The sequence below is a fragment of the Vanacampus margaritifer genome, chromosome 2, assembly GCF_051991255.1.
Source record: "Vanacampus margaritifer isolate UIUO_Vmar chromosome 2, RoL_Vmar_1.0, whole genome shotgun sequence".
Classification (NCBI taxonomy): domain Eukaryota; kingdom Metazoa; phylum Chordata; class Actinopteri; order Syngnathiformes; family Syngnathidae; genus Vanacampus; species Vanacampus margaritifer.
Genome location: NC_135433.1, coordinates 8,819,655 through 8,833,311, shown reverse-complemented (window position 1 = coordinate 8,833,311; position 13,657 = coordinate 8,819,655). Strand labels below are relative to the sequence as shown.

Sequence of the window (13,657 nt, the reverse complement as noted above, 5' to 3'; positions counted from 1 at the left end):
ATTCTGAACATCCTGGCATTTCTGATGTTTCCGCAATTCAACACTTCCTTTACACGGTGAAAACAAACTGCATATTGTATTGCTTTATCCTGTGACTAGCATACAAACCAGGTATATTATAGTAATTTAGAAATGAAAATAAATCCTCACAAATTAAATTACAATGATTCAAAGTGAGTCACTTCACAGAATGACCGCCATTTTGACTTGTGACGTAAGCGCAGAAATGTCAATAATGGGGAACGGGGACTTAATGAGCCGATCCCGAAGTGTGTCACTGGGCGCCATTTTAGCCACGTCCCCAAAAAATAAAAAATAAAAAAAATCAGGAAAACTAAAATACTGTAACAGCTGAACAATCTACAGTCTACACAATTCACTACATAGTTCTTTGTGACTAATTCCTTACAGTTAAGATGATCTACCAATCATTTCCCAAGGAGTAAAGTTCACAGATACAAAGAAAACATCAAGTTACCCTGTTACACCCAATGTGGTCACCTGGATAAAAGAAGATGAGTGGAAAGCTCTTATTGCCAAACACTTATCAAAAGAAAACTTTCCCTTCTATCCGTAAGAAGGGTTAATACATGATTGGGCCTTCTTTGGCATGTGACTCTGACTAATTTATTTTTCCACTGAGGGCTTAATCACAGCAGTTGCTGCTGGGTGGTTTGGTTTCATAATGGAGGCGTTTTGCCCCAATAACGAGCGGGCAACGGCTTGTGCTCGCTTAACTTTTATTGTGCCTCATACGTCGCCGTGACGTCACAACCTTGCGATCCAAAACTGTGGTTTAAAGCCATACACCACAGGAGGGATAAAAGATAATTGGGGTTGATGTTTGGTCTTGAATAACATCTAAGCCTCCAGGTCACATGTGTCAAATAAAATGGCAGCCACTGTGCGCATGGATAAAATGTAACGCCAACGGTCCAATATTTTTCAGCACTGTTTTAACCAATCGCCAAAGTAACAAAAATACATACTAAAACATTAGATAAAATAGATTTATTGATCATCAGTAGAGAGAATGTATCGATAGACTTACTAACTTCCTGGGAATGGAGTTCTCCAGAACTTTGCAGGTTGTCACTGGAATCCTCTTCCATTCATCCATGACGACACCGCGGAGCTATTGGAATTTAGAAACCACAATATGCTCAATTGAGTTTAGGTCTGGGGATACAGTATGCTTCAATGTATGTATGTATGTATCCTATCCTCTAACCAGGGTTGGGAGGGTTACTTTTAAAATGTAATCCATTACAGTTACAAGTTACCTGCTCATTTTTTTTAGTTAATAACGTAATCCAAGCACCATCATATTAAAGTATTGTAACTGGATTACTTTTGGATTACTCCAATATTGAGTACAGTATGCTCATGAAGTCAGTCAAAATAAATATCACCACAATATATATTCTATACGATGTGTCCCTTGCTATTTGCGGGTGATCGGGACCCGGGCAGCCTACAAATATCAAAAATCCTTGTGTAATTAAAAAGCATGTAGGCGATTGATTGATTGATTGATTGATTGATTGATTGATTGAAGGCCATATGCTGTTTTCGAACTATCACTGAAAGCAACCACACCTCACAGTTTGATAGATAGATAGATAGATAGATAGATAGATAGATAGATAGATAGATAGATCCATCCATCCATCCATCCATCCATCCATCCATCCATCCATCCATGACAATGCGTGACATCAACTGCAAAATGAACTTTTATCCCAGTCACAAGTTAAGCCGTGTATATGTTGTGTATGATGTTTAAATAGTGAATTGGTGGGAGGAAGATTTGCTAGCGGGCTAGCTAGCAAGAAGCTACAGCGCGTAGCATGCCGCTGGAGTCTCAGCTCAAACTTTCGCTCCGAGTAAATTCCAGTAAATACCGATCGCCATTTCCTCTTCCCGTCTATGAAGCTTTTTCAAACTGCCCGCGTGTGGAGGACACGACTAGTCAATTCGTTCGTTCCCACCTCCCCGACATGTAGCAGCGGTCCCACTCGCACGCTCTCTCTCTCTCTTTTTGTCTCTCTCTCTTTTTGTCTCTCTCTCTCTCTCTCTCTCTCTCTCTCTCTCTCTTTCTCTCTCTCTCTCTCTCATCGTAGAAATCGCAATCCCCATTTTTAATAAATGTACCTGTAATCTGATCACATGCTTTCTCCTGTAACTGTAATGGAATACAGTTGCATTTTTTTTTTTTTGCAATCTGATTACATAACGGCAGTACATGTATTCCGTTACTCCCCAAACCTGCCTCTAACTCAAACTTTTACATGAAGTGTAGTAAACGAAACCACACAACGAAAGTCCGCTATCTTAATGCTAACCAACTAGCATCAACGTTGTCACCCTTCAAGCAACGGACATTTGAAGACAAACGCAAACAGCAGCGGTTATCTCAGGGCACTAAAGAAACTGTCAACACACCCATTGAGAGCCAACATGTTCTCAATGCTAGGAGCCAAGTTTCAGCATGTAGTACACGTCCCACACAATCCCAAAACCAGACAGAAAGATGTCTAGCAAGTTGCAAGTCGTGGTAAAGCAACAAGCTATAGTTCCTTGACATGTGTGCGTGTGTCTAGGGATTTCTGAGCTGTGAGTCACTGAGGTAATGAAGCAATCATGTATCGCACCGAGAAATCCGACCTTGCACGTTAGTTAGTGTGTGAAAGGTTGACACTCAGATTCTCATCTATCGACATTATAGTGAATGTTTCCATGAGTAGGATATGCAAACTGCACACAGAGGCGGAATCCAGAACCTCGGAACTGTGACACGTAATTTGATATGATGAGAAAGGAAAGAAACGAGTGAACTTTATCACACTTGGTGGTTATAGTCACAGTCACATCTGACTCTGGGCAAAAGGCAGATGGAGACAGGCAAACATTTGTCCTCGAAAACAATTTACAAAGAGATTAGCGTTTTTAGGAAGTTTGCTCTCAAGTATGTTCCTAGGAAGACCGTAATTAGCAAGTTCACAAGACCATACTCTGCGATGTTGACGTTTATATTGAGAAATGGCGTCTGTAAATGTTCAAGGGCACTTGACTATGACATATTTCTGTGAGTATCCAAGCTATTCCTCCTTGGTTTAAGCTATCTGACAAGAATAACATCTGTAATTGGTTTATGTGTACTTTCAGTTTGAACAGTACTTGGGCCGTGACCATATGTTTCATGAGATCAGAAGGATGTAAGAAAGTGAGAAACAGCCATTGAGCTTGTTTGCCAACTGCTAATAGCCCCCCCCCCCCCCCAAAAAAAAGGAAGGACAATAGGAACAGTTGTGTTTTTTCTGCTTTTTATGTAGTACAATACTGATGAGTACAATTTTTCTTATAGTGAGACATAACAAAATACAAATACTTACAAGTCAAAAATTATTTTTAAAATAATATATTCTATGCACCCCCAATAGTCTAAACACGGTAATCTGATTAACTCATTCACTGCTATAAATTAATTAAAAAAAAAAAGATTATTAAAAAATTAGGGGTGACAGGCGATAAAAATGTTTTAATCGTAATTTGTCGCATGACTTCACTAGTTAACTCACGATTAATCACAAATTTTATTTTGAGCACAAGCCATTGAGCTTGTTTGCCAACTGCTAATAGGCCCCCAAAAATAAAAAATAAAGGAAGGACAATAGGAACAGTTGTGTTTTTTCTGCTTTTTATGTAGCACAATACTGATGAATACAATTTTTCTTACAGTGAGACATAACAAAATACAAATACTTACAAGTCAAAAATTATTTTTAAAATAATATATTCTATGCACCCCCAATAGTCTAAACACGGTAATCTGATTAACTCATTCACTGCTATAAATTAATTAAAAAAAAAAGATTATTAAAAAATAGGGGTGACAGGCGATAACAATTTTTTAATCGTAATTTGTCGCATGACTTCACTAGTTAACTCACGATTAATCACAAATTTTATTTTGGTTCTAAATGTACAATAAAAAAATTCTAGGTTTTCATACTCTTGTTAACAAAAGTACAAAAAAAATGTTGAACTAATAGAAATAGTTGAAATGAATTTTTGACGTTTACAACCGTCAATGGCAGTGAATGAATAAAAATATATATATTATTAAAAATTCGGGGAGTCAGGCCATTAATTTTTTTAATCGTAATCAATCACATGACTTTACTAGTTAACTCACGATTAATGACATCATTTATATCTGTTCTAAATATACAATAAAAAATATTATTTTTCATACTCTGTAAAGTTTAAAAAAATAAAGTGGAAAAAAGTTAAACTAATAGAAATAGTTCAAATGAATTTTTGACGTTTATAGGCGTCAATGTCAGAGAATGAGTTAATATTATGTTTGTGGAAAAGGAATTAAGCAGCAAAATCCACCGCTTTTGATCTATCTCAGGAGGCGGCCATTTTGCCTCTTGCTGTTAAATGAAAATGACGTCATAGTGCCAAGAAGGTCAGCTTGCGAATGTCACATAACCAAACCCAGAAAACCGGTGAGCTATGATTGGTCACTTCCTGAATTGTAGGCATTGTGATGTCATTTTCAGCTGACAAGTGGCAAAATGGCCGGCCCCTGAGATGGATAAAAAAAGGTGCATTTTGCTGCTTAAAAACACAATAGTGGGGGTGCATAGAACATATTACTGGGATTTTTTCTTTTTACTTCCTCTTTAGGCTTAATTTTTAGGCTGCTAATCTATGAGGCTAACCGTACATTAGGTGAGTGTTTATTTATTTATTTAGTTTTTCATTTTCTGGCATTAAAATGTTGTCTTCTAATCTAAAAATAAAACACACACACACGGTCGCGCACGCGAGGTTTTTTTTTTTCTTTTAGTGGTTAGCTAATTTCGCTTCTTCCTCTTCTTTTTTGTTTTGTTTTGTTAGTCTGTTCACAAAATATGCCAAGCTATGGGACCACATTATTGATAACCATAACTTTCCAGTTACTGTACCTCTTAAATAAAAAACATTAATTAATGTGCTAATTATTAATATGGTTTTTTTTATGTGACTTGTTTTCATATTCTCAGTATCAGCAGTATGTAAATGATTAAAATAGGGAAATTATTTCATATGGGCATTGTATTGTATAAAATTGAAAGTCATTTTACTCAACAGAGTCTGTATTTTTTATTTTTACTCCTGCCACCACTGGCTGTTTGTGTATGGACACTGTCAAGTCCTTCGACATGTGTCTCACATAAGGAAGACCCTTTGAGGACAATTTTGTACCCCAGCTACCCGTAATCACACAGCATTATACTTACAACACGACTACGCCATCTAGTGGCTCGTACTGTGTACATCCGTTCCTTAACATTTTCATTCTTTGGAAATCCATGCATGCGTCCATTGGTAGAAAAAAAAGTAAAACTGAAAATAACTTCATGTCCTTGTTTATTTATTTATTTATTTAAATCAAAATCATCAGCAAAACCCCTACAGGCTTAATGCTAACATATAATGGGAAAAAGTTGTTGAGTGGCTAACACTTACAGTAGCATCAGTTGTGCTTGACACTAAGAAATTTGAACACAAATAGTTCCACCGTACAATATGTTTTATTTTTATTTTTATTTTTTTTGACTAGACAGATACATTTTACAATACTTAGAGGCTTCTACCCTTGATCCTCTGTGAAAAAATGACATATATTACCGTATCTTATTGAGTCACTGTATTCTTTACTTGTGCCTGCGTGACTATTATACTGCCCCCCTGTGGCCAAAGCAGGAACACCAGAAGGAGAAACACAATGAATTAAATTGAATCATTAATTCATGATGCACAAATGGTTTAATTCTTTATATTCTATTCAATTATGTAGCTTGGTTCTCTTTGTTTTTAGGAGGAGGCTACAATGGATTAATGGCATTTTCATTCATATGAATCGGAAAAGATGATTTGAGACACGATCGTGGTCACTGAACAAATTTAACTCAAATCTCAAGGCAGCACTGTATAATGACAGGCAAAACAATGAATTTCTGTCCCACTAGATGGCAGAAGATACTACTAATTAATCCGTGTGTCACCCTTTTGGCACATTTTTTTAAACTGTCATGTGACGAAGAACAAAATTGCAAATGGTGCACTTACTGCTCTACTAGAAGGGATTTTGTGGTATGCTTGGGATGACCAACATAGCACACCACAGAAAAGACAGGAAAATCCCTCTTAAAACATCCCACACGACAGGATAATCACACAAGATAATCTTTTCGACTCTTAATGAGCCTTGTCTGACTGTAATCGGAAGTGGACTATTAAAATATCATGTGAACTATTAAAACGGCCCCTCTGGCGCTTTTATTCTTCCCGTTGCAAATAACACGACATCATAAAACGTAACTTCAGCTTTCAGAATAACCTGCAGCAACTAAAGAACAAGATGTGCAATAGCTGTGATAAAGACCCTTCCAAGAATCTAATTTTTGTAATACTGTACAACCAAAATACACTTTTAAGAGTGCAGCACAATCACTATTTTCTTTTTTTCTGCACTTCAAAATGTTTTTTTTTAACCCCTGGGCGTTATTTTATTTTGAAATGGCTTGGTCAGAACCAACAAAAAGCCCAAAAATGGTCAAATAACACCCAAGGGTACAAACAAAACAAACTTCAAACATACATCAAATCTGGCAAATTAACTCATTCACTGTCATTGACGGCTATAGACGTAAAAAATTAATTTGACCTATTTTTATTGGTTAAACATTTTTTTGCAATTTTTTTATTGTACATTTAGAACAGATATAAAATTTGTTATTAATCGTGAGTTAACTAGTGAAGTCATGCGATTAATTACAATTAAAATTTTAATCCAAATTTTAACCCAATTTTTTTTTATAATCTTTTCTTTCTGTTTTTAAATATCGTCAGGTGAATACAATTTTTCATTGTAATTAATCACATGACTTCAATAATTAACTCACGATTAATCACAAATTTTATATCTGTTCTAAATGTACAATATATATACATATTTTTATGTTTTTATACTCTTATTAACAAAAGTGGAAAAAGTGGAAAACGAATAGAAATAACTCAAATGAATTTTTGACGACTATAGCCGTCAATGGCAGTGAATAAGTTAAAGGGTCTGCTTACATGTTTCATGTTTCCATCCTCAAGTATAAGGAATTCTCCAATGAAGAACAACAAGAGCTTCACTTATATAAATGAGAATGTGATATCGCAGTGTAAGAAACAAGCCATTGTAGTTATGGAACAAAAACACACAAAGAAAGCGACGCTCTGGTACCGCTGGGTGACAACAGAAGCAGATCACTTCAAAGCACGATTGTTGGCCGCGCTCATTGTTGTTCTCGTTGGGTACGTAGAGGGGGCTGATTGATGCGAAAATACGTACGTTTCCCGTTTCCAGCTTAGGAACATATTGACTAGCACATGATGGACTACAATGAATCAGGGCTTGCCCAACCTTCTTAAAACTGAAAGCTACCAGTTTGATACACACTTCTGAAGTAATGTATTTTATTATTATTAAATTATTATTTTATTTTAATTGCTATGTTTTATTATTAACGCATTCACTGCCATTAATTCATTTTTTTTTTTTAAAGATTATTAAAAAATTAGGGGCAAGAGGCAATTCATTTTTAAAATTGTAATTAATCGCATGACTTCAATAGTTAACTCACGATTAATCACAAATTTTATATCTGTTCTAAATGTACAATAAAAAAAATCTAGGTTTTCATACTCTTGTTAACAAAAGTGGAAACAAAATGTTAAATTAATAGAAATAGTTAAAAAATTTTTTTGACGTTTATAGCCGTCAATGGCAGTGAATTAATTAAAAAAAATATATATATATATTATAAAAAAATTGGGGCGTCAGGCGATTAAAGTTTTTAATCGTAATTAATCTCATGACTTCACTTGTTAACTCGCGATTAATCATGAATTTCATATCTGTTCTAAATGTACAATAAAAAAAATCTAGGTTTTCATATTCTTGTTATCAAAAGTGGAATTTTTTTAAACTAAAATAAATAGTTAAAATTGTTTTTTGACGATTATAGCCGTCATTGGCAGTAAACGATGTTAATTTAATGTTGATGGTTTTAAGTTGTTTTTTGTTTTGTTTTGCAAAAATTTGGCGCCAGTGATTGCACAACCAGGGGTGTAGCCCAAAAATAAATTCAGTAGGGCGGCCAAGGTGACACAACATTTCACCGGTGGCCATCATGTGCAAATGTTGTTTTCTAAAGACAGAATCTATTAGAGTATTCATTCAGCCCGATTGTAAAAATGCTTTTTAAATATGTAGTAATAATATAAATAAATTGTGGCAGAGTATCAAGGTGTCTAAGACTAATGCATCTCTGTGAAACTAGCTCCACCACTATGTGCAACAAATGACTGTAATATGTCACGCATCCTGTCTCTGATTGGTTGTTTTAAAAATATTTTCTTTTAATTAGTTAGAGGAATTAGAGGCAAAAGAGGGGACCAGAGAAGTCGTGTTTTTTTGTGTGTGTGTGTGTGTGGTCATACTGCCAAATAAAATAGTAAAACCATTTTGTGTGTAATTTTGCCAAATCGACAAGAGTATTTAAAAAAACAAAATACATATCTGTACTGTAGAGAGAGAGAGGGAGTACTTTTGACACCATTGGTGTCACCCGGAAGAGAGTGCTCCTCCCGCCCCCCCCCCCCCCAACACACACACGTGATCAATCTACTTAATTGACCACTTTTAAGGGGTCTGTGGATAAAACCATTGAGTGAGGAAGATGAGGTTGATGAAGAGGAGGGGGGGGGGGTGCTGTCGTGAGGAGGAGCACTCTCTCCCGGGCACAACAGATCACAAAATGGCTTGACTGAGCAACCAAACGCTTTGGAGTGTTTATGTTTTTGATTACATTTAATTATGGACGAGCCGAATATCCTGAGACGACGCGGGCTACAGGTAAATAAAAAAATAAATAAATGGACGCTGTCACGACATGCCGCTTGTTTCCAGGCAAATTACAACGTGCGTGAGGATGAGCCACATCGGCGACGATTATTTGCATTTGTTTGATGTCCATTTTTCTTCCTCTTTAACAGTAATCGCACGTCACGTGTTGATCATTCGTACGGGCGGTGGCAGTGTTGTGACGTGACCACCCGTTTGTGTTGATTTTGGAACGTCTCATTACGAGGCTTTGGTAAATGTGGTTGCCTTGGTGATAAGCGGTGCACACATGATCAGGACGGGAACACCTCCTTTATCTTCTCCGGAGTGCCATGTTTGTTTTTCGATGGTGGGAATAATGGAGCGCTCGAGCTGCTGTATTCTTTGTTTATCTGTTTTTGTTTTTGTTTTGGGTGGAAAATGTCAGAATTTAAAATAAATATAATGGGGTAGTAAGGAGACGTTTAATAGAATATAATTTTGATTTATGTGGCATATTATCACAATCAATGTGCATTTGTTTGGATCAACAACAAAAACAGCTAATGAGAGTTTAATTATATAGCCGTTTTCATGGTTTTCTTGATAACTACCAAAATCAATTAAGTCCCTGTTTCTATTGATACGTGCATTGTACGAACAAATGCACTGCTTGTTAGTCACATGATAGTGGTACTATGAATCAAAATGAACTAGACATTGAAAAAATCAAGGTGGTATAATAACATGACTGTATTTTGCTGCCAAATTATTTTATAAAGTCAGCAAGGCTGTGTGTGCTCATATTATACAGGGTGTCCATAAAGTAGTTTTACCATTTAAAAAAATATTAAAAATGCAATTGATTAGATATTTTTTTCAGATTTGTTCTATTGTATTCAGTGTTTAAAAAAACACACAGTGTTTATCATTACTGACCTTAAGCAAAGGATTACCGATGCCATTGCCACAATTGATGAGGCTATGCTACAGCGAACATGGCAAGAAATCGAGTACTGTCTTGATGTGCTTCGTGCAACTAATGGTGCCTATGTAGAAGTGTATTAAAAGAGGTAAAAAAAAAAAACTTTAATAAATGCTGAATACAATAGAGCAAATCTAAATAAAATATCTAATCAATTGCATTTTTAATAAATGTTTTAAATGGTAAAGAGACTTTATGGACACCCTGTAGATAAAAAGAAATCGCACAGGAAACCACCAAACAAAAAATATCACAAAAATACAGCATGCTGACATAATGATGTCTTAATTTATTCATGAATGTACTTTGAGTGAAATCTGGGCGGGTTAAGTTAAACACAAAGGTATTTTTTTTGTTTAAGAGCATTTAATCATTCTGCCTGTCACTATAAATCGCTGACAAAGCTATAGAATCTTTTTGTCATTTATAAATAAAAAAATTTTGGACCAACATTACTCATACAAAGATAGGCGGAACATTATTACAAATATTACTGTCAGAACAGGTTAGAAAAAAAAATACCGCCCGCAAATCCTGACAGCTCCCAATATGGTTCAACCTCACTTCTGCCAATCACAAGGCCCAGTGAGGACTTCCACTGTATTCTCTCTCTGTGACTCAGAACCTATTTGTAACACATGAAACTAGGCCACACCGCAGCTAATGACATTTACATGCACTGACTGGGGGATCCATTAGAAGAAGTTTTTATGCAGTAGCTTGTTCAATATGTAATGATTTTTCTGAGTCGTTTCACAAAAGACTCTCCAGTTAGGTCTGGAAATGTTCGGACCATTCCATTCATTTCGGTTTCATATGCTGCCAGGACACATATGTCATTGACGTGTTGACATCAGTGTGAAAATTTAGAAGGAAAAGATGCGTTGATGGATGTAAAACAGTCTTAACGACAAGGTACATTGGTCACATTGAAGAACAAAAAAAAAAAAACAGTTGGCCAAATTGATGTTTATTGATTATGCTGACAAGAGAATATAACAAATTACGTTAAAAGTTCTAATTGTGTATACGTAATACGATGTAGAATATTAAATATATAATATTATAACACCCCTGTCTAATTTTTGACGCCCACTCAGGCCTACTATGCAGTTGGCAGTACTTGGAGAGCTAAAAATGGTAAAAAAATAAAAAAAAGTTGAAAAACGTGGCAATACATAAGCACATAAACGTAATGTTTCTGTTGCCAGATTTCTAATTTGCTTCTCCATTTTTCTTTTTTTTATTCCAGAAAGAGCTGAGTCTTCCACGGAGGGGAAATGTGTAAGTCATACAAAGTCATTCTCTTGCAACCGGCTTATCCAGATTTTTTGTCACCTGTCAGTTTATCAGCGGATGTCAACCCTACGAGTATTTCACGGCTGTATACATTGACCCGGCGGCCCAGCCTCCTGGGAACCCACAATTGAAGCTGTAGATCAGGATTGTCTTCAGTCGAAGCGCTCTCACCGCTCAGACTGGTTTTATGTTAACTTAAGCAACAATGTGAAAACATGTCGGTTGGGCAAAGTTTGAATATTTATATTTTCTTGAACTTTTGTTTCCTGATAATTCATCCCAGTTTTTATAGCAGGGAGTGCCTGTCAGTCTCTTGGCAATTTTTAACTTTTTCCGGAACATCTGCATTGTGTTTACAAGAAAGATTAAGGTTTATGTTCAGTTGTTCACATTGTGACTATGAGGCAAACTCAGATAAGAGTCCATGAAATGTAATACACATAACGTAACGCTTCATTCACAATTGCCCTGTAATTAACTGGTAATTGGTCCAGGATACAATTTTTGTCAACAGTAGCGTATAAGCAAAAGGAAAGAAATCGATGAAAGGATTTGACGAGTTCAAAAGCAGTAATTAAAGTTTTGTTTTTAATTTTTATTTAGGTTATTCTAAGTTAATATAAGTTAAGCAAATAAGAGTAAAATCAACTCATTCACTTCCATTGACGGCTATAGACGTCAAAAATTAATTTGAACTATTTCTATTAGTTTAACATTTTTTTCCACTTCTGTTAACAAGAGTATGAAAACCTAGAATTTTTATTTTTATTTTTTTACATTTAGAACAGATATAAATTTTGTGATTAATCGTGAGTTAACAAGAGAAGTCATGCGATTAATTATGGTTAAAAAAATGAATTGCCTGACGCCCCTAATTTTTAATAATCTTTTCTTATTTTTATTTTTTTACTTTTTAATTTTTTTTAATAATCTTTTTTTTTCAAGAAAAGATTATATTACAATTTTTAATCGTAATTAATCGCATGATTTCACTAGTTAACTCACGATTAATCACAAAATGTTGTTCTAATACAATTTTAAAAAATCTATTTTTTTTTCTAGGTTTCTTTTGTTAACAAAAGTGAGGGAAAAATGTTAAAACTAATAGAAATAGTTCAAATGAATTTTTGACGTCTATAGCCGTCAATGGCAGTGAATTAGTTAATTTGGGTTTTTGGGAATTACATATGACTCATTATTAGGCACATGCGTACAATGTAATGAATTTAAAATGAAAGCCATGTCATACCCCGTGTAATGAAATTCAAATGCAAAACCATGTCATACACCTTTTTTTTGTTGACATCGTCAGAGCAGTAGGCTAATCCATAGATGGATCGGTGGACAGATTGATGTCCATCCATCCATTTTCTTAACCGCTTATCCTCACAAGGGTCGTGGTGGGGGGCCACTGGAGTCTATCCCAGCTGGCTTCAGGCAGTAGGCAGGGTACACCCTGAACTGGTTGCCAGCCAATCGCGGGGCAGACAGATTGATGTTTGTTTTGTAAACTGGTTTTGAAAATTGAAAACCCAAATCTGAACCCACACAAGTCTTATGATAGGAGTCAGGACAACTCCTTCTAACGACTGTGAGAAAGTGGCAGTTGTTTGTTTTCATTGTCATCTACCAACAAATTCACTCAACATCTATGGGTAGGAATTAAAACTCTGGGAAAGCTTAATCTATTTGACCACAATTTTAATCAGGCTTTCTACAAGTCACACTGCTCTTATATTTATGCTGTATATACATGTATTTTACACGTGTGAATATACATACAGTATAAATTAGGGGTGTGAGTAGCCTAGTACCTGGCGATTCGCTCCGTATCACGATTCATAGGTCACGATTCGATTCGATGCCGATTAATCCCCATACAAATCTATAAATTGATTATTGCGATTTTTTTCTTTATTTTTATTTTTTTAACTCAAATTTAGAAAATACTAATCAGTAAACTTGTACATGTACACTGTAAGATTTGTATGAAAATGTATTTATTTATCTGAAACTTCAGGCTTATAACTGAGCTACTGTATTTAACAAACAGGTTGCAGTCTGTTTCATGTTTGAACAGCCCTGAAATACAATATTAAGGCTTAATGTTCCATTAATATAACATTTTTCCATGCTTAAAGTTTGAACCCTAACCCTAAGTAAGACGTTTTGTTGAATATTTCCATCAAAAATTGATGTTTAAAAATCTATTCGGCCGCATATAGAATCGATTCGAGAATTGTGCACCGTAAGATTGCGATATATTGCCAAATCGATTTTTTTTAACACTCCTAGTATAAATATATGTTTCTGCTTTATGGCAGTATTTTATATTGTTTTATGTGAGGCTATCCTATTTTTGTGAAGCACTCTGTGACTTCTGTCTGTGAAAAGTGCTATATCAATAAAGCTTACTTACTTACTTTACTAATTTGAAACAC

At 35.3% G+C, this 13,657-nt stretch overlaps 2 protein-coding genes across 8 annotated transcripts in view; one reads left to right on the top strand and one right to left on the bottom strand.

Annotated features, from left to right (window-relative positions):
- gdf15 (Growth differentiation factor-15) overlaps positions 1-13,657 on the bottom strand; it is a 19,848-nt gene extending 6,191 nt beyond the window's left edge. Inside the window, exons 1-2 of one of the 4 annotated variants that reach the window (XM_077559514.1) lie at positions 13,640-13,657; positions 1,052-1,135 (exon numbers count right to left, since the gene is read on the bottom strand). In XM_077559514.1, the coding sequence (XP_077415640.1) occupies positions 1,052-1,112 (61 nt within the window). In that variant the 5' untranslated portion in view covers positions 1,113-1,135; positions 13,640-13,657. Of the gene's footprint in view, positions 1-1,051; positions 1,136-2,445; positions 2,479-13,639 lie in introns of those variants that run through there. The other 3 variants (XM_077559513.1, XM_077559515.1, XM_077559516.1) reach the window with 3 other exon arrangements.
- The window catches only part of mast3a (microtubule associated serine/threonine kinase 3a), a 40,268-nt gene continuing 35,416 nt past the window's right edge, over positions 8,806-13,657 (top strand). For 2 of the 4 annotated variants that reach the window (XM_077559509.1, XM_077559508.1), the window contains exons 1-2: positions 8,839-8,965; positions 11,170-11,201. Coding sequence is in view for 2 of the 4 variants with exons in the window: in XM_077559510.1 (XP_077415636.1) it covers positions 8,927-8,965; positions 11,170-11,201 (71 nt within the window). In the remaining 2 variants the exon portion in view is untranslated. Of the gene's footprint in view, positions 8,966-10,399; positions 11,058-11,169; positions 11,202-13,657 lie in introns of those variants that run through there. The other 2 variants (XM_077559510.1, XM_077559511.1) reach the window with 2 other exon arrangements.